The 26,234-nt window shown below is 39.8% G+C and overlaps 1 protein-coding gene across 14 annotated transcripts in view; it reads left to right on the top strand.

Moving 5' to 3' along the window:
- The window catches only part of ANO5 (anoctamin 5), a 50,259-nt gene that overhangs the window by 8,284 nt on the left and 15,741 nt on the right, over positions 1-26,234 (top strand). The window contains exons 2-13 of one of the 14 annotated variants that reach the window (XM_019615252.2): positions 766-810; positions 3,212-3,282; positions 8,098-8,145; positions 13,736-13,777; positions 15,098-15,211; positions 19,421-19,489; positions 20,601-20,885; positions 21,223-21,336; positions 22,375-22,541; positions 23,251-23,385; positions 24,960-25,065; positions 25,158-25,218. In XM_019615252.2, coding sequence (XP_019470797.1) covers positions 766-810; positions 3,212-3,282; positions 8,098-8,145; positions 13,736-13,777; positions 15,098-15,211; positions 19,421-19,489; positions 20,601-20,885; positions 21,223-21,336; positions 22,375-22,541; positions 23,251-23,385; positions 24,960-25,065; positions 25,158-25,218 — 1,257 coding nt within the window. Of the gene's footprint in view, positions 1-765; positions 811-3,211; positions 3,283-8,097; positions 8,146-8,213; positions 8,393-13,732; positions 13,778-15,097; positions 15,212-19,420; positions 19,490-20,600; positions 20,886-21,222; positions 21,337-22,374; positions 22,542-23,250; positions 23,386-24,959; positions 25,066-25,157; positions 25,219-26,234 lie in introns of those variants that run through there. The other 13 variants (XM_019615251.2, XM_085223915.1, XM_019615256.2 and 10 more) reach the window with 13 other exon arrangements.

The raw sequence follows: 26,234 nt of genomic DNA, 5'->3' as shown, positions 1-26,234 counted from the left end.
GTCACATTTGTATTCTGCAGTCTTCGGTCCTGGATGCCAATTTCTGTGAACTGTTTTGGATTACTGTTGTTCATCTAGGTCTGTAATTGAAATAGAAGTGAACTGTAATTCTTCAGGATGACACGTTGAAAGTTTATAAGTAGATTGCCCTTCAGTTGGGTACAGTGTAGTTCATTGTATGTTAATGATAATGGAAATCAAAATTACAGGTCATAGGAAGCTCGCTCACTTCCAGTAATGCACAGCTCCTGGGACACATATGTTTAAGGCATTAGAAATAGCTGTGCATGGAATTGTAAGGCTGTTGGAGACCATTCTTTTAGATGTATGAATAGTTTCATATCTTGTTACATACAGCAGAGCAAGTAGTCTTGAAGAACAAAGCAGTTCCATTACAGATGATGGTTTCATCAGTGTATCATTGCCTTGCATGTTTGGATATAAGAATGCAATTTCTTGAAGTGTTTTCAAGATATTTTCTTGGTTAGTGGAAACTATTCTTGTCCTCCCTGTTGCTGGTACGGGAAAGCAAAAGCTCAGCTTATGTTGCTGAATGAAGGGCCTGGACTGAAAGCCGAGTGCTGAGGTTCAGGAGAAGCCTGCTCTCTGCTTTCTGTCTGATCCGTTGTTCCTACTGCAGGCTCATCTGCTCAGTTGTCGAGGCTTATTGTGAAGAATAGAGGAGGCTTATTAAATGTGTTAATGTTAGAAGTGGATGTGACTTGAGACTTTTGGTTTTAACTGAAGCGTTTTTTCCTTTTAAAGATGACGTTGCAGTTCTCACCAGGTTCAAGCTGTCGCGGTCAGAAGGTATCACACTGAGCAGCATTGTGCCTTCCTCCCTTCTGTGTGTGTCCTCTATTGTTACTCTCCTAATTTTTTTATTCTTTTACTTACTACTCTTCTTAATTCTAAAAGCCTCTTGATTAAGAGCTGACCAGGCATTTCCATTCATGGTACCTGTTGCAGTTCTGGGTTGAGGCTTCTTTACACCTAGATATGCCTTTTCTTGTCTTGCTGCCTAGGAACCTGCTTATATGTTTGTCAAGGAGTGAGCATTTAATAATGTTGTATATCTCAGCTACTTCAGGTTCTGCATTCTCTTTTTGCCTTTTTGTATGCTGCACCAGCCTTAATTCAGTTTTATTTCCCTGGATTAGAAATGCCAAGAGGATTTCTTTTTACAGTTTGTGTAGCTTATTAGCTGAGCTAATAACCAAAAAAAGCATTTAATAGTAAAACTCTTAATCACACTCGTTCCTGGGGTTAAGTTTTCCCAACAACAGAATTCATAATCCAGAGAAGATGACCATCTAGGCTGTTGTAGTCTATGGAGTTGGTTCAAGTCAGCAGCACAGATAAATGGAAGGTCACTGCTCCAGGGCCGAGGTGCCTGGCTGCTTCTGCTGTGGGGAGCTGTGTGATGTTGGGGCTTTCTGCTCTTGGGCTTCATACCTTCAACCAAAGTTGCAGTAGCCAACTGCTTCCCAGTGCAATGGGCAATGTGGGCAGTGGAGTGATGGTGATGCTCCTTTTCTTTTCGGCTGTCCTAGGCAGCTGCCTGCTTGGCTTGTGCTTAGAGCCAGCCCTGTATCAAGGTACAGCCTCTTTCTATAGGAATATTCTTGCAGAAACAGTATCTCAAGGAAATTATTCTGAATATTTTGATAGTTGCTGCTTTTTTGAGCAAAAAGACTTCTAGGTTCTTCTTATGTTTTTTCCCATTTTGTGCCACGTGTTTCTCTTGTTTGAATGTTTGTGTTGTTGGGAAGGTGACATGGGTTCTGTTCTGTTCCGAAGCTGTTGCATTAAATGTTTTCTCTTGTTGGTGTTCTGTCTTAGACTGTAGCATTTATGATGTAATCGGGTGGGAAAAGTGAACCTAAATTAGTTACTTCCTCACAAACTGTTTATAAATCACTTGACACTGGTCTTGATTCTTATATGATAGAATCATAGAACGATTAAGGTTGGAAAAACCAGTAAGATCCCCAAGTCCAATCCCAGCCCATCTTCAGCATGCCCACTGACCACATCTCCATGGCTCTGGAACGCCCCCAGGGATGGTGACTCCCCTACCTCCCTGGGCAGCCTGTGCCACTGCATCACCCCTCTTTCTGAGAAGTTGTTCCTTATGTTCCTGCACATCAGCATATACAACAAACTTTTTATAGGAGCACATATAAAAAATTATATGTATAGGTATTTCAGGCTTGTTTAAAAAAAAAAAAAAAGTAGGCTTATGTTTTTGGTAGGAGTTAAACTAAGTGTAGTTGTTAGAAAGCGCACCAGTCTAAGCTGTGATATTCTGACCTGCCTGAGCTATATCCACTGCTGCTTCCTTGCTGTCTGACAGGGAGGAGCATGATAATTCCCCTGCTGCGATGAAGAGGCAGCTTTGTTGGATTCCTGCTCTGGGTTGTGATGAGCTATATACAAAGCCATTTATCCTTTTCCATTTATGGTGGTGGAGTTATTTAGATACCTGATCTAGGACGCTGTCTGTCAGTCTGATAAGAAGGGACAAGGTTGTTTGCAAAATCTTCCTAGAGCAAGAGCCCAGCTTAAGGGCTCAGGATTGCTCTCCAGAGGAAACTGCTGACAGGAGGTTCAGATCCACAGATCCAGCCAACCTCTTACAGTGATTTAAGGGTATTCAATGTAATTTCCTTCATTATGTTAATATTTAAGAGGTAATCTATTTGGCAGACCAACTGTATTTGTGGGAAAGTCAGCTTAAGATAATATTCTTGATTCTGCTATCCTGTCTCCATTATGTGGACATCCGTAATTGTGACGTTCAATGCCATCAATCCCTTAGCAACAAAAAACAATTTAATAGTTAACGCACAACAATCAGGGTAATTGAACTTTGATTACCAAAGCAGCAAAGGTCTGGGCGTTGGACCCTCATTAGATGGTAGCCTGTAGGACATTTGAGGAATAATTTTATCTTCTCAAACACAAGATGCTGATGGGTTTTGTTTATCACTGTTAGGAATGTTTATGTGACTGCAAGTTAATAGATGCTGAATGTGATGTCTCATGGTGTTTTCTCCCTTCAAAGAACCATTCACGTAGCTAAATATTTTTCTAGATGTTGCTTTTGCTTGCTCATAGTTCCATGCCTTCTGATTTTACTTCACTTTCAAATACAAGGATATTTTTAAAGGCCTGTGCTTATACAGATCTCTCTTTCAATGTTCTTTAGGGGAAGAAAGCAACGGACCTTTATGTGAAACCATTTCAACTGCAGGATCTGAGGTCCCAAGTGGCTCTGAGGTAAGGTACAGTACAGACAGGATTAATGTTTTGCTGGTAGAATGAGAGAAACAGTGCCGTGAAAGAGAAAACTGATTTTGATTAAGAACACTGCTACTAGATTCTCATATGTATATCTTTATCCATGTGAATGTTTTCTTCCTATAATGTTTTGAAGGAGCAAAACTGTGAAAGTAATGCTACTACTCACTGAGGAACTTCACAACACAAAGCTTTAACAGCAGTGGAAAGCAATTTGGGGCTTTATAGCACTTTCAGTCTCAGTCTTCAAAGAAGAATCACATGGTTGCTTCAGTGTTTTGTTAATGGGAAAAACATCATGCTCCTCCACAAGCCAGTACTTAGTTTTATGCTTGTGTTACAATACTAGACAATCAAGGCTCTCTTCCATTCCTGTGCTGTAGGTATTTTTAACAGTATAGCTCTTGATGAGAAAGCTAAAAGGAGGAGAGTTATAAGAATACCTCTCCCTTGCAAGATGTGCAAACCGAAATGCATCACCATTTACTCACTTGTCCCAGTGCCTCATTTCCTAATACAGAACACACAATAAATAAATAGGGGTACGTGGATACTATTCAGTTAAGAAAGAAATTAAAAAGAATTTTGAAATATTTTCTGAAATGGATGGTTTTAATCTCTGTTGTTTAATTTCTTAATTGTTGTTGTATGTTTAGAGGAGGATAGGAAGAGTTTTAGATAAGAATAACAATAGCTGCTTTGCTGAAGTACAGTCTTAAGTTGCCTATGAGCCCTCATCAGAAATGATATCATGGAATTGAGTGCTGGCAAAGTGTAGTTCTGCTATGTTTCTAGAGTACCTTCCCTCATCTGCCTTCAAGAGGTAAATTTAAAGTTGACTTTGTGAAGGCAGAACACCACGTCCTTCTTAGATTACACAGATCTTTGTTTTGCTAGCACGTGCACCGTATCACCCACGTGTTTTCTATGAATCTACCATATTTCATCTGTTACTGTGTTCAGTCTGCTTCCTCCCCATCTATTGTATGAGTTCCATAGTAATCTTCTTTTCCAGGAAACATCTTGTTGAACAGACATAGCAAATACTTCACTGAACCCAAGCAGACATGAGCTCAAATTACACTGTATGAATCATTGCACCGTGATAGGCAGCAGAGTCTGAAGCTGTTTCTAAGTTCATTTTGAGTGCTTGTGTTTACATGAAGATTGCCCATTTCACCAAGACCTGAAAGATTTCAGTTTCTTGTGGGAAAGGGCAGGAGACGTGGGAGAAAGGGTGTGTGACACATTTAATGTTTGGGGACATGGGATTTTAACTTTTTTGTATGTGTTCAAATGTTATAGAAAAGGAGGCTTTCATCTCCAGCATTTTCTTGTCTGGGAGGCAGTCTGCTTGAAGAAAACACATCTGGTTTTACTCCCAGATGCTATCCGTGGTCGATTCATGCTGTATTTCCTCTTTTTCTGCTTATGTATATTCTTAACCTAGTAATTTTTCTTAATTTGTTCTCAAGTATCACAAAGAAATGTCATACTAACATGTCCGTTGACTTAATGACTTTCTCTCTCTAAGAGGAGACAGCATAATTTGGTTGTTTCTTCAGGTCAGCTGGCCATCTGACATGTGTTACATTTAAATTGATACTTCTCTCTGCTTTACATCACCCTACCGTGCATCCTTTCACTCAAAGTCATCATCAGATTTTTGCTCTCTATACATTAACTTGGCATAAATTTATACAGTTGTTCCTAATCATCTCGCCCAGCACTGTAATCAGCCATGACAGCCTTAGTTTGTAATGATTAATGTCCTTTATACCCAAGTGAAGTGTTTCCATGAATCGATTCCAACAGTAACAGGCTATGTTGCCTTCATTTTTTTCATATAATACTAATCCTTTCTCTTGATATGTCTTCACAACTTCAGTTTCTTCTGTATAAACCGAAAGACTTTACTTTCCCTCAGTTCTTTGTTAGCTTGCCTTTGTCATCCTTAATACATTCCTAGCAGTTGAGTGGGCATGTGAGAAAACCCATTGTCTCTCCTCTTTTTGCAAAGACCCGTTTGAACTCAGGTCAGTGTGCTCTGTTATTTTTGGCAGCCAGCATGTTTTTCTGTTTTACAAATTTGGTGATAGATGGGTAAATGTCTTCTTAACCAGCTACTTAAATTTATGTTCCTGCAACTTGGGTGCACTTCATATGAATGCTTGAAGTCTCAAAGCCATCTAACTTCAGTGGTTTTTAAAACAGAAATGGAATTCAGTCATAAAAAGGATAGTGGAAGAGAGTTACCTGAATTTCCATCAGGTCACAATTACAGCATGCTTGTACTGTTGGTTTTTTGTTTTTTTTTTTTTTTTTTTGCTGCCCCTCCAAAATAAAACATAACTTAGGATAATGTCATACTTAGCAGTAGTAGAGTAGAACTAAGGTCTCCTGGCTAATTTAGAAGCAGGGAGGATTGGGAGAAGTTAACATCTAGATTCTAAAGAGAAAACATTACCCATAATATAGAGGCATATTCCTGACTTTTGCAATTTGTACAGTAAAATGATTTGTATACAAGGAACAGGGGAGGAAAATAAAAAAAGATGAAAAGCAGTCTGTGGTGAAGCCTGTCAGCATTTATGCAAAAGTCAGATGAAATCCAGAACTCAAAAAGCAATGAAATGTGCAGTCAACAATGCTTGTGGTCCTTCCTTTATGATTTTGCATTTGTGCTCTAATCTGTTACTACTTTATTTTTTTTTTTCATCTGCTTCTTATTAGTCTCCTTATTTACTTCACTTCCAGGGCCAAAAGAAACAAGGGGCACTTAGAGTTCAACAGCCCTGGATATTAGAAGCTTTACAGCATGAATCATTTCTAGATGCTTTGTCATGCAGGGAGGCAAGGAGATCTTTTCAGCAAATAGCAGACTGGAAAAGGGAAAAAAGGGACATGGTAGGAATGTTTTCAGATAGGTGCTGCAAAGGGATCTGTTTCCAACTAAGTCTTTGTGAAATCAATTCATAGACAGCCACTCCCATTAGGGATAGACAACTGTCCTAATTCAATCTTGAAGCAGAATCTACTAAATTAGCTTTTATAGAGTTCCTGTTCCAAGAAATACATAAATGAATCTTAAAGATTTCAGGCAAATGGGAAAATGAATGAAATAAACACTGAGAATCTGTTTTTCCTCTACTTAATGCTTGTGCAGTGAGAGAAGAAAAAATATATCATGAGTCCATTCCGTTTGATAGCATGTTTTGTGGGAGATGAAAACACAAACTTATTTGCAGTTTATTTACATCTGTAAGAAGAGTATATGGAGGAATACTTAAGGGAATATGTTAGGCTTAGGAATGAAGATTTTGAAGTATGAAGGACCAGGTGAACACTGCTACCACCAGTGTCAAAGTGTTTGATTTTGGCTTTTATTTGAAGGAGTTGGGGTTATTTGATTATTTCTGAAAGCACTATTTAGTTCTTGTTCTGGAGATTATAAAGAGAAAAGCCCTGCTTTTCAGTGCATGGACTTCAGCATGTAGTGGAAAAGTGGTCTCTCTACAGGAGTTTGAATGGACAAGAAGAAGTATGTTGACTATCAGTAACTTTGAAACATCCAGTTTCCATGACTTACTAATTTCAGACAGTTGTACTGAGAGTGAAATAAGATCCCTAAATTAGTAGGAAAGCAGTTCACCAAAGTCTAGGACTAGACTTTGCCTGCTATATCCTCTCATTTCACAACATACTCTTTTACTAGGTATATTCAAGTTCTATCTCTGAGTAAAGCTGTGTGGGCAGCTCTTCAAGGATGGCTAAGGCCCATGTTGACATCTTATCATGGCTGAGATAGGAAGCTGTGAGCAGAAGCAGTACAGGAAGGAGAGGTGGAAGAAGAGCTGATGGATGGCTTCTGCCATGGACATGGGCAGATCAGGAGCCTCAGGAGATCACTGACAGACAAGGCTGTGCCTCCACTGGTTTCCAGTTTGTACACTACTTTACATGGCTGATATTTGCAGAATATAACTGGAGAAAAAACTTTGCAATTAAGAATTTCGGTGTGCATTGCTGCATAAATCATAGGATCATTAAGATTAGACAAAACCTGAAAGATCATCTGGTCTATCCCATCCCCACCATGCCCACTAACCATGTTCCTCAGTGTCCCATCTCCATGTTTCTTGAAACCTTGCAGAAATGGTGTCTCCACCAGGATACTGTTGTCTTTCTTGACTATCTGCACATACTTGTGGCTCACATTCAGCTGGGTTTTTCCAGTAGCAACAGTAACACGAGAGTTAGATTTGTAAATCCTGGTCAGACTGTCTTAAGATAAAAGAACAGTAGAGCCATTATATTGGCATTGCTTCTCATGTGGATTTTTTGCAAAAAGAAAAATTTCTTTCTGTTTATTTGGCTGAATTCAGAAAAAGATATTTTTGCTTAGATGAGCAAATGCTCAGGGATGGTATCATTAATGAAGAATGGAAAAGAGTGTGTTTGTGTTAGTTCAACATAAACAGGATCAAAAGTAGTGTTTGTTTCATGAGCAGACCTGTGTGGTTTCTCTCAAGTAAAGTTTTAGACGAAAATAAAAATGAAAAAGTGAGTGAACTTGTAATCTCTGCAGGCTAGGGACTCAGTTACCTGGGGAAGTAGAGTTCTGCTCAAACTTTGACTATCTGAACTGAAAATCCAACCATCTCTCAGAATAACTTCCTGATGATTTAAACCAGAAGCTAGACTGTTTCTCCTCAAGTAGTTTTTTTTTCTTTTTGAAGCGTCATTTGCATCATTGCTAACAATGTTATGTTTTTCCCGTGATGCCCCTGGCAGGGTCTAAACAGCACTGAGACTACTTTACTCATCCCCGATCATCAAGTGGTAAGCAGTAAGCAACATTCATGCTTCCTTGCATGAATTCGTGTGACGTCTTCTGTTACCATATGCCAAAAAGTCCCTCACTAAAAAAATTTTCCAGTTTCGAGGCAGCCATCCTTCCAAACAAATTGCTTTCCTAGTGTGTAAAAATGGATGTGGCTTTTGAGTCTATTGGCCTCATGACCACATCATGTGATGGCTTAATTGATGAATTCAAGGTAATTGAAAGGGTTCAAATGGTGGATAAAATGTCAAAATTGAGAAGTTAACTGTTGGTGAAGAAAACTGGAAAGTTTGCTTTTTTTGTTATTCTTTTGGGTTGATGGGATATAGGCATTCTGACTACGGTGTGATTAACTTGGGATCCCTTTTTATCATAACATGCAGGATTCTGAGTCAGCATGATACTTTAACACGTTTTAATTACTACACGTTGGTAGTAATTACCAAATATGTTAGAAAACAATCTCCGTTATTTTACAGAGGGGGAAAAAAAAAATAAGAAAATAAGTGGAGAAGTACATGCTGAAGTGTATTTAAGTTGCTTGCTTACGTGGGGCTCTGGTGTCTTCCATTAACATATATGCTCTGTTAGCATACTTTTTAGTTTTCTTTGTTCTGTTCCTGCTCAGTAGTTTCTTTCATCCAGAGAGGGTTTTTTTTCTGCACATTCAACTTGTAACGTGAACATCCTGAGTGTCCCTAAACTGCTCTGAAATGCATGTTTTCAAGCTTTTGTGTGTCTGGAATTGAAACACAGGTGTTAAAAAGATGCAGAAATAAAAAAAAGAAAAAAATAATAAAAAAGGATGTGGGGCTTTGTTTCTTATGATGGCAAAGGTTATAGTTTCTGATGCAACTTCGTACTTTGCATGAAGCATAACTGGAAATGGGGCTGCAGAGAGTTGTAAATGCACTGGGTAAGTGCATGAATTGGGTAAGTGCTTCAGTTACCTGGGTTGCTCAAAGGAAGGATATAGAAGTGAACCTCAGTCAAAGTGATCTCTGATGTAACAGTGGCTTTGTTTAGTGTGCATTAACTATGGAGGAGTTTGCTTTTTCCTTTTCCTTGCTCTGTGTATTTGCAATTGTTGTGTAAATGTGTTTACAGGAGCTTTTTGCTTTTCAAAATTGCGTTTCATTGAGTGGTTACATTTGGCTCAGCAGAACTCCGGTCTGAGTGTCACCTGTAGCTTTCAAGATGTTTTGTTCCATGAAGAGGGAAGTACATACACATTGCACTCAAATTTGCAGTGATAGTGTTCTTTCTGTTTTTAAACCACTGGGTTTTTCTTGCTCTTTCACATCTGGAGTTTTTTTTGCACTATGGTTCATTTTTAAACCCCTAATTTTGTTTGGTTTTCTGTATTCTGCATTTCTATATTTTTTTTTTTCCTTTCCTGCAATGGATTGTTAGTGTGTAAGTAGAATCATAGAATCGCTCCAGTTGGAAAAGGCCTTAAAGATCATCAAGTCCAACCATGACCTAACCATCCTACCCTAACTAACAACCTTCTGCTAAATCATGTCCCTGAGCACCACATCCAAACGGTTTTTAAACACATTCAGGGATGGTGACTCAACCACCTCCCAGGGGAGCCTATTCCAGTGCTTAACAATCCTTTCTGTAAAGAAGTGTTTCCTGATATCCAACCTAAACTTACCCCAATAAGGTCTGCCCTCAGTCTCCCTTTCCCCAGACTAAACAACCCCAGTTCCTTCAGTCTCTCCTCGTAGGGCACATTCTCCAAGCCCTTCACAAGCCTTGTTGCCCTTCTTTGGACCTGCTCCAGCACCTCCATGTCCTTTCTGGACTGAGGTGCCCAAAACTGAACACAGGACTCGAGGTGAGGCCTCACCAGTGCCGAGTACAGGGGCAGGATGACTTCCCTGGTCCTTCTCACCACACCATTCCTGATACAAGCCAGGATGCCATTGGCTTTCTTGGCCACCTGGGCACACTGCTGGCTCATATTCAGCTGACTGTCCATCAGTACTGTCCATCAGTAAGTAGATTAATTGTTTTATAATGTAGTCATTCTGGTTTGTTATGGTGTGTACAATAAAAACTGATTGGTGCATGACTATCTGAATTATACAATAAATAAATATTTGCTTTGTAAACTATTTTGCAAACAAGTAAATGAAGTGTTGCCTTTTTTTCCTTGTAATCTCAGGAAGTTTTCTTACCTGATAATGTAGGACTGTGGTTATGCAATTCTAAGATGTGCTGATGGGGTGCTGTTACTGATGTAATTTAGCATTACTCATAGCTGGGAATTCTTCATTGTAGTATAACTACTGTAGATAATATTGAGATTCTCCATCTTGGGTTAGTGCTCAGTACCATGTAATTACTGAAATGACAGCTGTAAACGATATTTCCACTCTTGAGATACACAAACTAGAAGGTGGTGAAGGACACTGACCCCTGGACCTCCAGTCCCAGTGCTGCAGAGTTTGGACCTTTGTGACACGTGAAGCTCTGGAGGGAGGAATGGCTGTATATGGGAGCTGCATTTCTTAGCATAGGCCTCCAAGAAAGCTCAAGTTTTCTGTCTGAATTTTACTCTGAAAAGTATTGCCTTAGGCAGTTCTTCTGTTTGTCAAGTCCAGACATAGAGAGGGCTGAAACACTTAGTAACAAGGTGTGTTTGGAGGAAACTTCATTTTACATAACGGAGAGTTATCCCTTGCAGCGTATACCAACTTGAGTTTGTTGTTATGTGAGTGACCAGAAATAGAAATCCCTCTGAATCATGAGAAAATAAACAGGACTGAATCATCTGTGCCTGCCACCTGAAGAATAGACTTGCTTTTCCGCTACTTGTAATGGAGCACTGAAGAAAAGCTGACTGTATTAAGCAAGGTCTGATGCCTGTTCAGGTGAGTCAGTATGGCTAAGGAAACGTTTACTACAGCCTGTGTCACTCAGCTTCAGCCCAGAGCTGTTTCTCTGAGGCACTTTATTACGGCTCCCAGTGGTCACCAGCACTTCCAGCTGCCTGCTCTCCCCTGCTCTTAGTGGTGATGGTTTTGTTTGCTTTGGACCTGGCAGAGCATAGCTGAAGCCCTGTGGGAGGAGGCAGCCAGGCCTGCTCCTGGAGTGCTTGGGGAGCGGTTAGCATGTGAGGAAGTTTGAAGGGAGCTCAGTTTAGAGCACAACCGCCAGCTGGCATTTTACACACTTCATCTAAATCTGTTTGGGCAGGAGTCATTGTAATAGTTGACAGCTTCACTTTGTGTTGAGCTGAGCTTTGTTTATTTCCACGCTGTCATTTCAGTCTCCCCCATGAGTCAGGAGCTCCTGCTGCAGGGCTGCACTTTTGTCTCATATGGGATGGCAGTCTGCTTACTGAGATTGCTGGGCAGTTAAGCAAGGTGGTGTGCTCTGATGTGTCTAGGCAAGTGTCTAGGCAAGCTAACAATCACAAGATCAACTATGTAGTTTATATGTGCCCGGTTATCTTGTAGCTAGATGAAAATTTAGCCAGGATGTTAGTGTGTTCAGCTCATCTGCCCAGATGCTATGAAATCACTTCACTTTTAGTGAGATGGTGAGGCTGGGAAAATTGAGAAATGACTTCAAGACGATGAGTAGTCCTTGTAAATCTGCTTTATTCATCTTCTGGAAGCACTGGCGCATGCTGAGCACTGTCACATTGCTTCGTGGAGTCATGCAGTGAGTTAGATTGGAGATGAGCACTGGAGGTCTCCTCCTCGAGGCCAGGACGTGGATCAGGTTCCAACCATAGAATGGCTTGGGTTGGAAAGGACCTTAAAGGCTGTGTAGCTCCAGCCCCCAGCCGTGGTTGCTGTCATTCAAGCTGTGGATCCAAAGGATGGAGATGACACGGTTTGGGCAACCTGTTGGACCTGTTTCTGCTCAGCCACTCCCTCAAATCCAGCAGGAATTTTCCTTGTTCCAACTTGTGACTTTCACCATACGCCTCCGAGAGAAGGCTGGTTCCATGTCCTCTGATTCCTCACTGGGCACCACTTAGTTACTCCAAAGCTTTTGCTTGTAGTCTGTCTGTGTTGTGCTGGGAAGTTTTAATTTGGTTACTCGTATTACAGTAGAAGCCCATCAAAGACCATCTGCTATGATGAGAGGTATAACTTAATAACCGTGGCTTGTCCATGGTAAGTTATTTTGAACGCAGTTCTGAGAAGACCTGTGCAGAAGTAAAAGATAATCCATAGCCTTGTACGATTGGCAAATATAACCAATGCAAGCAATCACCATTTCAGGCATTTTAGCCCCATGAGTGCACATTCAGGTGCAGAACAGCATGAATATGCAAGACCAATCTTGTTCTTCCTATGAAATTCAAGTGTAGCACATTGGGAAGGAATAATTTATGGGTTTTGTGAATATGCCTGTCATTATCTATGATGAATAAATTAATGTACAGGAGAGAGCTGAGAAGTGTTCTTCACAAAGCAGATCCAGAAGTGTCTGCTGCATCTTTCTAAATTGCTGCTGAGACTGTTAGTGACTGAATGGGATTCCGACACATCATGGAGAATAAGCAAACTTGGATGGCACTGAAAATAAAACAGTACTTCAGTTGTGGGGAATGATCTGGTTGTAACTGTGCTACACAAAGAATTTTGGATGCTTATTTGACACGAGCTTTTTTGAAGTTGTCATTATATTTGTGTATATGGCTTTTGTTGCTTCATGAGGACAAACTCTGTGCGAGCATCTCTGCCTTTTTAAATTGGTGATTGAGATTAGCTGGTGCTAGAGTGCAGCTTAGGGTTCACTTAACTGTAACATTGAATAATTACAGTACTGTTAATACTGTGTAGATTTCAGTGTGGTTTTCTTTGCTAATCGGGCTAACAGCTGCAAATTACACAGCTGTTTTTTTTTTTGTTTGTTTTTTGTTTTTAAACGAGCAGAACTGTAAGAGCTGAACCAAAGAAAGAATACCATTCCCTTCCTCCTATTGGATTCCATGATTATTGTTCAGGCATCTGAATTGTGCCTGATTGCATGCTACACTGGTTTGGAAGCACCAGTGAAGGGGCATAAGGATGTACAACATGATGGAAACACAGGGATTGCATTTATTTTTCAAACTTGAGCATATTTGAACATAAACACGTTTCCTGGAATACGTGGATGTTATGCACGTAGCCTTTTCAGCTCTGGGATGACATGACTGCTATTTTCCTTTTACTTTTCAGCGGATCCAACGTAACATGGGTGTAGTAGGACTATGCATGCTCCATTCATGATCTACTGCCAGTTTCTGTTTTCATATTGTCATCTATGCATTACATGCAAAAAAGTCTTCCCATTGTTCTTCTAAACTACACTGAAATATCCAAATGACAGTAATTAGCGCTCTCAGAGCTGTTTAAAAAACCCAAGTTTATTATCAGAATGCCAGGACACTTTTCCCTTTAATAAAAAGCACAGTCATGCTGTTTGTGGATGGTCATGCTTTTGCTGATACTTGGAGGCGTTTCTTGGCTTTGTTAAGCACTGCTCACTGACACCAAGTGTGGGGTGCTGCAGTCTCCCCTTGGGACTTAGAGAGGGACGGCACGCTAACTAACTACTTGTTGGTTATTCCAGCAGAGTGGAAGGAGATATAATCTGTTCCTGAAACGACGACTCAGGGTAAAACAGTGATGAATGATATTGCAAGTGCCTTGGGTGGCTGCAGTAATAACATGCTTCACTGTGTGGTGTCTTCTGTTAACTGGGAGTGAGGTTCACCATTGCAAATATTTTGTGCTTTTCCATGCATCTGAATATGGTTTAAGAAGGAGAGAGATGCATCTCTCTGAGTTACTCTTTTTTTGTTCCTGCTCTACTAAAATAAAACCCACTTGGATTCTATATAACTGCATGCCAATTTGGTGATTGTGCCATTAAATAAAAATAAACAACCGAAACAAACAACTTCCTTAGCATGGAGTTAAATTTAGCCCCAGGTTTATCTGCTATAGAGAGCTCTTTGCCATGTGAACCTGGAGTCCTTTAGGCAATTTGGTAGACCTGAATGTCGATGCAATTGTAAATAATATTACCTAATATTAATTTTCATAATAGAAGGAGGTAATTATCTTTCTTTGCTAAACATTAATTGTTCTAACCTGTTACAGAATGACAGAATGGCCTGGGTTGGAAGGGACCTCAAGGATCATGAATCTCCAACCCCCTCCCACTGGTGGTGGTGCCACCAGCCTCCCCATTTAATTCTAGACCAGGCTGCCCAGGGCCCCATCCAACTGGCCCATTAGTAGATAAGATCAATGTTATTGATACAAAATTCGTATATGCTGATAAATGAAAACACGAGCCTCAATAGTACAACCAGAGTATCAATTTCCCTGTTGTGTTAATGTGTTTCATTCATTTTTTTTATATTTTTTTTTTCTTCAGGGAAATAAATATACAATTTTAAAATATTACCACTGTGTCATTTGTATGCCAGTTTGTACATGGTCATTCCTGGGATGTAATTCTCTGTGGTAGCTGGCCTTAGTGACTCTTGTTGCATAGAAAGAGATGTATGGGGTTTCACTTCTTGCTGCCTGCTTCAAGTTGTTGAGCTGTGCCCTCCAATGCTTTGGTGCAGAGTGGTGTTCTTACTAACTGCAGAAAAACTCATGCTGCAGAATAATGCTTGTCTTGATCACTTGTGACACATTCTAAAAAGTGTGTAAGAAGAAATGATAGCGTTGTTCACAGGTATTGCTATGCTAGCATGTATTGTATTTACTCTTTGTATACCAGCTATTTACACGTGATGTTTGTGGTTATAGTCAGTTAATGTGAAAACGATTGCAACTGCATATAGGCCTTGCTAAAACTTGCCTGCAGCTATGAAGAAACTGAAAAACTGAGGCAACTTTAAGGAAACTGTTTTGCCTTTTGTTATTTTAGAGCAGCAGCAATACTTGATTCTTAATCATGTGCCCATATCTTCCGCAGATTGATAAAAGACATGAAAGCAAAGATTCAATATTCTTCAGGGATGGTGTCAGGAGGATTGATTTTGTTCTCTCCTATGTGGATGATCTTAATAAAGAATGGGAGAAGAAGTTGGTAAGTTTGCTTTTTTGAGATCTCATCAATTATCTATTGTAACCTGAATATCAATTGCTAAGCCTTTCAAATCACTGCACTCAGCTGGTACTCAACTTTGTAAAAAGATCTCTTAAATGTGCGAAACACCATTCCGTGTACAGAAATTTGTGTAATGGACTGTAGTGTGTTAGGAATCAATTTTATTGGATTTTGGGGGACTTAATTGATCACTTAGTTGTTTGGGTCGTTCAATATATTATACAGTCAGTTTAATGCCAAATGATTTTGCTTTCTTCTTTCAATAATCTTAGAAGTAGGTGAGGCCTTAGTGAGCCTGTATCTGCACGGTGTTAAGGAAGGAATTTTCTTCTAAGTAAGGTGTTATCCAGGTTACTTGTAGCAATAATGTATATTCTTTTATACAAATGGGCAGCGTTTTGATTTTTCATCCTTATCTTCCTTTAGTAGAAAGAGAGCTAAATTAGAATCCATGCAAGAATCCATGCAGTTCTCCTTTTAAGACTTCTTTAAGATTCTTTCATTACTGAACAAGCACAGCATCTCCTCTCTGAGCTTTTGCTTGGATTTTATTTACTCTACGTATGTTCTCACTGTTCTAGTAAAATACTTAATGTGACTTTGGTAAGAAACCTCCTGTGGAACAAAGTGCGCTGTAGCTGGAACAAGCAAGCATGGGCTCCTTCTAAAATGTCAACTGCTGATCATCCTTGGGCTTCCCAGCAAGATCTACTTGCCTGAATGGCAATATTTCCTTTGGCAACATAGGTTCTTACAAGGGCATGCTTTATCAAACCCACTTTGCTTATTTGTCAGCCATAAACCTGGCTAGATTCCTTTTTCTACCATAAAGTAAAATGCATGTTAAAAAGAGTGAAGAGAAGACCAGTCAGCGTAGAGAGAGGAAATATATATCAATGCAATATAAATGAAAGCAACTCTTAAAATAAACCTTTTCCATTAATCAGATTCAAATAGCATGAGGGAAGAAGTGGAGACTATTTAGGTAATACCTAAAGCTGGAAGGAAAATGAGCCAGTTGCTCAGTCTAATTACTCATTCTTTTTGTTGCAGCATTTTCCTTCTTATTGCTCATTAGTGGGCAGCAGGAGTCTTAGCCAGTGTGTCATTATTTACTGAAGGGAAAAAAATAACACATGAAAACTAGCGGCGGATATTATAGTTCCTCTTTGAGGTAAAGATGCATTTGATAGGAAGAAGCCTCTGTCTTGCAAAATTGCAGAACATGCCTACATCAAGTTTTGTGGGATTTAATTCTGTATGTCTCTTACCACAAGGGTTGGCAGCTCCTTGAAAGAAGGCCTGTGGTTTGTGTGTGTGCAGGTCAGCTCTGCAGGTGTCACTGGTAGGGCACATCACCTTTCACATGGTCCTTGGGAATCTGTGGAGAAAACAAAATGTACCCTGTATTTATGTCCAGCAAAGACCTTTGTACAATGAACATGCCATGAAATGAATGCAGGCTTTTGTGCTCAGGAGTACTGTGCTGTCATTGTTTCAATATTGATGTAGCACAGGTTGTGGAATTTGGTTGAGATCCTGTGCTGGCGATGGCACACTTTCTGTTACTGCAGCACAGTGATGCATCAAAATGTAACAGCTAAGAATGCAAGTGTTCATCAGAAGAGAAAAACAGTCTTACAAAGGGTTCTGTTTCCTTGTCTCAAGGAAACAGCTTTATTCTGCATTTCCAAGAAGGGGGTGAATAACTCCTTTGTGTGTTTCAATATGGCCCTGATACAGATTCATGAGCTGTTCATCTTCCCCCTTAGCTTCCTGCAGAACAAACACCATCACTTCTCTGGTGTTTCCAGAAACTGACCAGCTTGAATTCTATTTTGTATTTGCCTTCCATAGTCTACATGAATAAATCCTAACCACAAGATCGCTGTATACAAAAATTGTGATGATATTTTGGTGAGACAGTAGCTTTCTTTTTCCTTAAAGAGCAGAGAATCAGAAGTATTTTATTGATGCATTAAAATGTACGAGAATATGGAAAAAATAAGTGACATTCCAAAAACATATCTAACAAATGATTCACATAGGACCAGGGCATGATGGTTATTTGTAAGGTTGGTGCTCCCTGCCTGCCAGAAAGGGAAAAGTGAAGAGAGTGAGGGAGGTGAGGGTTTGATTAAGAAATACGTTGGAAAACTTAATGGCTTTATTCTTCTGTCACCAAAGAACAGATTTGTAATCTATGCATCCTGGGTAACTAAAGATACAGTGCTGCATCTGCATTGGGTATTTTAGTGCTGTTGGACTTTGGCTCTTGCCTTGTTAATCTTATCAGGGCAGTTCGTTGAGCTCAGCTATGTAGGAGGTAAGGTTACCCTCCCCAAGCCCATGGGCTAGCCAAGCAGAGCTTGGAAAGGTGAGTGCTAGGTTGCTCTATACCCTATATGGGCCCCAGTTGTCTCAGGAAATGGGGTTTCTGTCTTACTGGTGCTCCTGAGAGGTTTAAGAAATGTGCTTAAGCCAAATGTGAGAAAGGGGATTAGGCCTGCCATTACTGTCTGTCCCACAGGGCTTTTTGTATCCCTATGGAATAGCAGGACGGGATCTGAAGTAGAAGCCCAAATGTGTGCCCCAAAAGTGTAGCTTTTTATGGTTAAGGCAGTGAATATAAGATTGTTGTATGTATATATTAAAACACACAAAAAAAATGGCACCGGGACAAGGGTACTTTTTGTCCAGTTTAAGCCTTTGCTAACAATAAAAGGAAATAGAGTGTTTGCATAGAAAGGAGGGGAATTTTTTTTTTTTTTTTTGCTTTGTTTGTTTTTCCAGCAGATTGATTTCCTTTGAAAGATGGCTCTTTCAGGTGGCTGGGAAGTAACATTTACAAGTGTTTCAGGGAAGGTGGCACATGAGAAGAGAGCAAGGTGGTAAAATTTGTATTAGGGCATTTCAGTTTATCCTGCTATGTCTACAGTAAGAGAAGCAAAGTCAGACAGGGCTTGTCCTTTGGCTCTGCCAGTGATTAAGCTGCACAGATTAAAGAGGAGCTGGGTGAGAGCATCTCTGATGGCAGAGGCCTTGAGCTGGCTCTCTTGGATCTCCTCTAGGGTTTGCCAAGGAAAGAACACAGGCAGTGTGCTTTGGTGGGGGAAAATGGCATCCAGAATAGCACATGTCTTTGGATGTGAAGCTCACCTATTTGCTAGGTTATCTAGTGTCTAATTTAATGACTAAATATATTTGACAAAATGAGATGTTAGAGATAAGGTAGAGCCTTGCTAGTAACATAGTAAAAGTATCAATGTGTTTTAGCATAGATCTGAGAGCTGTTCCTCAGTCTGCATGCACTGATCCAAGTACTTTATGCAAACTTAAATGTAAATAGGGCAGCCTGCTCCTCACAGAAACAGTAACAGGGAATTGGCTGGTAACTGTGCTGGCTTTTTTTTTTTTCCTTTATCATGTGTGTGTTTAAAAAACATCATGTAAAACTGTGATAGAGAACACATGACACATAATTGCAAGTTTTAGCAAGAAATCAACTGGTTGTCCATCTGCTGCTTTCTAATGAGGCCAGGGCTCAGTATTTAGTATAGCTTGAGGTTATTCTGGCACTTCTTCAGCAAAATTTTATGCAATTAAAAGGAAATTAATTCAGTCTCTCAATAGGAGCAAAAACTGTTCCTGCGGAGAAAGAGGGGAGGAAAATGTTCTTGCCTGAAGACTGCCTACAATTACTGGCAGAAGTACAGGGCTCAAGCAGGATATCTCCACGCCTGTCACATACTGCCACAGGCACGGTTACTTATCTCTGCCTGAAGTCCATGTTGACTTGACACAGGCAAAGAACATTTGGGCTCCCACATGATGATTTTGTAGTCTTATCTACCTGTCCACCTAAGCTGTTTATGAAACGCATTGAATTGTCTGCAATTGGTACCTGAACATTTGCATCAGGCAGGGTTATTAAACTGAAGACACTGTAAACATTAACAGATAACATTAACCCTATCCTGAATGCTTCCAAAATTTTTCTTATTATCTAGTTTTTCTCTTCTACATAGAAATATCTTAATGATAACACTTGCACCAACTCAGAAATGCTTAAGACTTGGCTTGCCTGTCCACTTAACAGGATGGCACAGCATACAAGCCTGTTTCCAACAGTGGGCTAGAAGCCATTGTGAGTCAGCCAGCAAATAAAATGTATTTATTTCTCTTCAGGAAAGAAGAAAAGAATTTGAGAGCAATCTGCAGAAGGCTGGTTTGGAACTGGAAACAGAAGACAAGAAGGTAGGAAAAGAACAAAAGGCAGCTTGAAGAAAAACTAGTACTAAACAAATAGACCTGCAGATAAGTATTTAGCGTATAGCACTTTGTTGCCTTGTAAGAAAAATTACAAAAAGCCCTAGCAGATTTCAGTGGAGCGTGACTTAGTTAAGTGTAGCTATATTTGTCTAGTGGAATTATTTTTCCAGACATGTTCCTAAGGATTGTGCAAAGAAAGTCATTATGTTTCAGGAAGAAGTGATTGTTTTTGAATTCAAAACAAAAAGAAATCGGTTCCAAACTAGGTTAAACCTGTGTGTAGGGTATGCTCACAGCTAGATGTTATCTCACCGGTTAGCAGCATATGTGGGAGACAGTGAATAGATTAACATCTGCTCTCTGGGTGTGGAAGTTCCAATAAGGACAGACCCTGGTGTAACGACTTCAGGATGTTTGATCTGTGTTACTGTTTGGGTTTTAAGTGGAGAGCAGAGGATGCTGCTTTTACAGTCAGTATGTTTTTGGATTTTTTCTTTCTGCCAGAGACTGAGTGAGGCAAAATAACCTGTGATGAAGTCCAGGCTATACAGCCTTAGATGGGGATTCGTGGAGCAATATGTTATATTATCTGATGGCTGCTTTCTTCTGTGTGCATATATGTGACATGCTACAATGACACACGCAGGGTGACGCCTCATGATAAGATTATTCCTTATCATAGCTGCAGGGCTGTAATGGATGTTGCAGCTCTTGATAGTATTGGTCTGCTTTGCTGTATAAGAACTGCTCCTCTGGGAAAGAAATCACCCTGAGAACCTGCAGGACAGCTGGACTGCCAAGTGGCAGTGCTGCACAGTGAACCCTCACATTTCCAATGCCATCAGCATGCAGTGAGCATGCTCAGGCTTTGCAGTGCAAGGTGAATGTAGTCTGAAAAGCATTTAATGGTGCAGAGATTATCTGCATTAACAGTCAGCCATTCACATAACCTATTCAATGTTTAAAACTTAAAGTCTGAAAAAAAGAGGGGCTTTCAAAACTGTAAAAAGAAATAAGCAGTGTGTAACAACTGTACTGATAAACCTTGCAGTAAAACACAGTAATTCTGATGTCAGCTTTAACTTCTGTGGGACAGGAATCTGAAGATGGCAAAATTTACTTTGTGAAGATCCATGCCCCGTGGGAGGTTCTGATCACATATGCAGAAGTGCTGAACATTAAAGTTCCCATCAGGGAAAATGACATTCCCTCAACGGTGGAGAACCCCCTGGACTGCATGCTTACACCATTCAGGCTGCCTGAGAAGGTGATGCACCCAGAGCCAGATTATTTCACTGCACCGTTCAGCAAGGACAAGCAGGAGCTGTACCTCATCAATGATGAAAGCACTTTCTTCTCGCCATCCATGAGAAACAGAATAGTACGTATGTGACTTCTGTCCACTTTCATTTACATGTTAATTTACACTGACTGGAGGAATATACGTTCAAGGAAGGAGAATGTAAGCTGTTGTGCCTGTGGGTAAATATGAGGAAGCCTAGATTTCTGCACAGTTTTCTTAGAGCGCTGAATTAATGTATTTAAAAGTGGCTCTTCTGCACTTCTGCAGGGCAGGTCATGCAGGGAAGGACCTTCTGAAGAACTGCTTTTTCCTTCACATATTATTCTTGCAGATTACACACAGTGCACAGCCATTAGAGTTCTGTTCAGTGGCCTTAAAGCAGGAAAGGACTGAAATTCATGTGTTTGAATCTCAGGTTAATTATATACTTACACGTTGTCCGTATGGAACAGAAGAAGGGAAGAAGAAGTTTGGGATTAAAAGACTGCTGAATAATGGCACCTATTCAGCTGCTTATCCTCTTCACGATGTAAGTATTCTAGCATTCCACTCTCTTGAGTATTTATCAATGTTTTTATCTTTCACCTACTGTGACATTGCTGTTTACAGCAGAAATGAAAATGTGCTGAAATTCTCTCAGTTTGTCCTGGTAATGGATTCTGTTTTGCAGTACACAAGAAATATCTGCCAGTCTTACTGTTGGGCTTTTATGTTCTGAGAGGTTTCTTCCCACTGATGAGTTTCTAGGGTCTACTTTAAAAAGTCAGTCCTACAATTTCTAGGAAATTTATTCCATAGTATATTCCTATAATGTTTATGATACAGATTATGTGGTAATATGTTAGAAGGATAAATGTAAGTTTATAGGGAGAGAGTGTAGCTGATGAGACTCTAGGCTGTACTAGTGCCAGAAAGTACCTCCAACTGTTGGGAGCACCAAAAAACAGTAAGGAGGCAGTGCTGTGAAAGTCTTTTCTATACATTACAAGAGTAAATTAGTGTCAGAATTTCATTTTGTTCGTCTTTTCATTCAACTTCAAACAACCACAGCACTGAGTACATGCTAGTGCAATGACAAGGGGCAGGGGAGACAGCTCTGACTTACATTCTCTGGCTGTACAGCTCTCAGTGAAATGCTTTCAGCTGTGGAGTTTGTAATGAGAGACTGCTTCTGAGCTACAGAAGAAAGGATTTAAATTTCCATTATTTTTCCTGAATCAGGAGTGAAATGGTGTTTTTCTGTTTCTGGCAACTTCTGCAGCTGCATATGCTGCACCAGTGTAAAAACCATTCACTGCAGTAACCCTACTGGAGCAAATGAGTATCATAGTACACATGCTGTACAGTGCAGCTTTGGTGTAACATAGCATGAAGTCTCTCCTTACAGTACAGGTTGTTTTAATGTCTGTGATGTTTACTGAAAATGCAGATTATCTTAGAACATGCATATATGAAGAAGTTTCTACTTAAACTGCTAAAAGAGAGCGTGGTTGAGTGAATTGCAAATTATTTTAATTGCCTGTTAAGACATGTACATCATTATTAATGCTCACCTCTTTCAATTTAGTGTTTGAATCTGTCGATGAGCTGTTTTGCCTTTCCTCTGATTTGCTCACAGTGTCAGTACTGGAAAAAGGCAAGTGATCCAAACTGTGACAACGAGAGATACACGCTGTACATGGAGTGGGCCCGTTTCTTGCGCTTCTACAAAGAGCAGCCTTTGGATCTCATCAGGTAAAATATTGTCTCCTTTGTATTACACTGAAAGCCAATTGAATGTAATAAGCTTACAGATTGGAATTTTTTCTTGCTGGGAAATTTTTATTGGGTGAAGACCTGGTGAGAATCAGGCACATAAGGGGGCACTGAGTCCTTGGAGGAGGTAGTATGCGTTTTAACTAGCAACTGGGATAATGCTGTTCTGCAAGTAAAGTCTAGCCAGCTCTCCTGGGATTGATAGATGTGAACGCATATAAAGAATATTTTTTGTTTTATAATCAATATCTGCCACAATTTTCAAATTTCAACTTGAAAAAATGTTGATGAAATCATTTTCTGATGCATAACTCAGTGTTAAACACGAACTTAAGCTAACCTTACCCAAGATTTCTTTGATTTGCCTCATATCAGCTTAATAGCGACCGCGTTACTGAATTCATGGGTTGCACCTGCTCTTCTGCCGTACAACCAGTTCTATTTCTGTGATAAACTACCTTTACGTTCTAACTGTGTGATCAGAGCTGTTGTGCCCATTTCTGTGACTCCATGGAGGATGAAAAAGTACATCTTCATTTACACTGTCCTCTGGGGAAGAAAATGATTGAAGCTGGAGCTCTGGTGGAGGATGTGGGAGTGGGGAAGGGGGATGAAAAGAGGCCATGTGTGTTATTCATTCAAATTGTTTCATTGGTTTGGTTTTTTTGTTTGTTTGTTTTGTACACAGGAAGTACTATGGTGAAAAGATTGGAATCTATTTTGCCTGGCTAGGATTTTACACTGAGATGTTATTCCTTGCTGCAGTCGTTGGTGTAATCTGTTTTCTTTATGGCTTGTTTACAATGGATGAAAATATGAGCAGGTGAGTGTAATGTTAAAAATCTCCTGAGCTTGCAGTGGTAAAAGCTAAGTAAAGAAAAAATACTGTTCATGTAGAAAGACAGGTAATGAGCTTTTAAAATCAGCAGACAATTTTATTTTTCACCTATCTGCATTGACCTAAATGGTGGTGAACCATTGGTCCACCATTGGTCCAAAATGGTGGAGTCAGAAGAAAACTGACTATTCTAACTATTAGAATCATAGAATCATAGAATGGCCTGGGTTGAAATGATCATCTAGTTTCAACTCCCCTGCTGTGTGCAGTGTCACCATCCACTAGACCAGTCTGCCCAGAGCCACATGCAGCCTGTGGCCTTGAATGCATCCAGGAGTGCTGGCATCCACAACCTCCTTGGGCAACCTGCTCCAGTGTGTCACCACCCTCTGTGTGAAAAGATGCCTTTGAGATGCTCAGCAAAAGGTGCAGGTCTCCAGCTGCACTGGGATCAGACAGCAGCTGCTACAGTCCAGCAGAAAGCACTCCAAAATCTAAGCAAAAGCAAGCCCTTCTGCCTCTGCTAAGGGCTGGAAATGTGAAACTCAACTTGTATGTGAAAAGCAGTATTTTATTGCCATTTGGCAACGGCTTCTAACATCAGAGTACCTACAGTACATAAGGGCTAAAGAATACCACTGACATGTCTCAAAATTGTTCGTTTCAAGTGTATATCATTGCATTACGCTTTTATATTTTAATCTGTCTCTTACTCTATTGACCATTTTATGTAGGTCATCATTTTTGCTGACTACTAGAAGCACGAGTGCAGTGCAGATCAGCAGTGTTCTGCCATCAGAAATGACTTGATTATGGCAGAAGCTAGAGTTTCCTTCTTTTTAAATAGACTTATTGGTTTCTTCAAGGACCCCAAGATTTACTGTATTCAGGAATTTGGGGTGAGGCAGAAAAGAGGGTTGAGATTTAGGTTTTTCTAAGGAGTCTTTGATAAAATGCTAAGTGTAAACTGCAAAAGGTAGCAAATTAGAACTCAAGAGCTAGCTTTTTGCCTACATTTATCTCTACACAGAACGCAATTGCTGTCATCTGTTCTATTCTGTCACTGTGAGACTTGCACAGTTACATTCAGAATTCACTGGGGAATGGTGCTGTGTATATTCAATTTTCTCTGGACAGGAGAGGTAAACACTAGATTATAAAATTCACTCACTTGCTTGTTAAATTTAAGTAGTAAATCATATTGTACATGACGAGTTGAATTAACACTTTCTTTTAGAAAAGGCATTGTGGGCATCTTGCTAACCTGGTGTGAAATAATGTGGTTTGTATCTCACATAAGAGCAGTGCAGTACAGCTCCTTTCAGACTTCTGTTCCATTACTGGAAAAAAAACAGAATGCCCAAGCCAGGGGATTAGCTAGTTAGCCTCCTTGTAACAGCTTCTTCTTCTTTGCTTGCCCTTGGCTTCTCTGTTAAGCTGCAGATGTTGAGCTTTGAACAAAAAAAGCTTCAACATCTTTATTTTTGAGGAAGTACATTTCATATAGCAGCTCTTAAGATGCTATAAAAACATATACTGTGCAACGTTTCTGTTCTCAGCAAAGAGATCTGTGATCCTGCAATTGGAGGAGAGATCATCATGTGTCCTCTTTGTGACCGAGAGTGTGAGTACTGGAGGCTAAACACCACCTGTCAGTCCTCAGAGGTCTGTACCTGCTTCTTCTGCCCTTTCTCATGTTTATTCACACTGAAAACTGTGAATTTGTTACTGAATGTTTCCTCTGTATTCTGTCGCAGTATTCCCATTTGTTTGACAACGTGGCAACTCTTTTTTTTGCCATTTTCATGGGCATATGGGGTGAGTACATTTGCTAATAAGTTTTAAGTCAAGCAGTAGAGAAATCTTGACCAAACTGTTGAGAGAGGTGTGAAGAAGGAGGATGGATGGCTTTAATATCCTGCCTCCAGTGCAGAAGTGATTATTAGCAGCACTGTCAGGATGAAAATCACTTGGATTCTGTTCCAATCAAGTTTATAGATTACAGTGGGTTTCGATGATGTGGAAATAGATGAATTTTCTGAGACTGCCTGTAAGCATGGGCTCATACTAACTGGCTCAGACTTTAAAATAAGATCATTTTGCACATAAGTTCTTTTCCTGAAGTTCATACGTCTTTATAGATGCAGGATACCAAGGTTGTTATTTCTCATTCCCTAACTACCATGTCTGCTGCATGGGTGGAACACTATATGAGATGCAACTAAGTCTTCAGTTTGGTTACAAATCTTCCATTAACAGACACAGATCTGTGTGCTAATGTATTTGTTATTGAAGGATCTAGCAAGTCACCTTTTCAGACATTTCTCAGAAAAATAATTTTGAGTAAGATCATTTTGTATCGCTGTTTTCCTAAACTTGCTGTGGTTGTAAGCTCTAGCATTTGAGTGACATAGATTACTCATTTAGGAAATACCAAGAGAAGACTTTAGAACAAAAGATCAGGTTTTCTGTGGCTGTATAAGCTATGGAGTCTCTCCACCTCAAATAAGAGCAATCAGATGTCCAAAGGTTTACATTTTAAATTAGTTTACAGAAGGCTTTTAAAACATTATATGATAATATAACTTTTATAGCTGTTTACATATGAAATGAGTTCCTTCTAATATCTATATATATAATGTTATTAAACAACAAACCTAAAGCTAAGCTCCCTTTTGACCATACAAAGCGTTGGACATCCCCTGTGCCTAGAATGACCATCATATCAAATAACCATCCAAAAGCAACAAAAATCCTTGAATGTAATATTTGAAAACAGCTCTGCTTACTTGTAACAGTTCTTCATGTGTTACACAGTTATACACAAGCAATTA

Source organism: Meleagris gallopavo, chromosome 5, assembly GCF_905368555.1.
Source record: "Meleagris gallopavo chromosome 5, MGAL_WU_HG_1.1, whole genome shotgun sequence".
Classification (NCBI taxonomy): domain Eukaryota; kingdom Metazoa; phylum Chordata; class Aves; order Galliformes; family Phasianidae; genus Meleagris; species Meleagris gallopavo.
The sequence above is the reverse complement of the archived record's forward strand: the minus strand, read 5'-3'. Positions and strand labels throughout refer to the sequence as shown.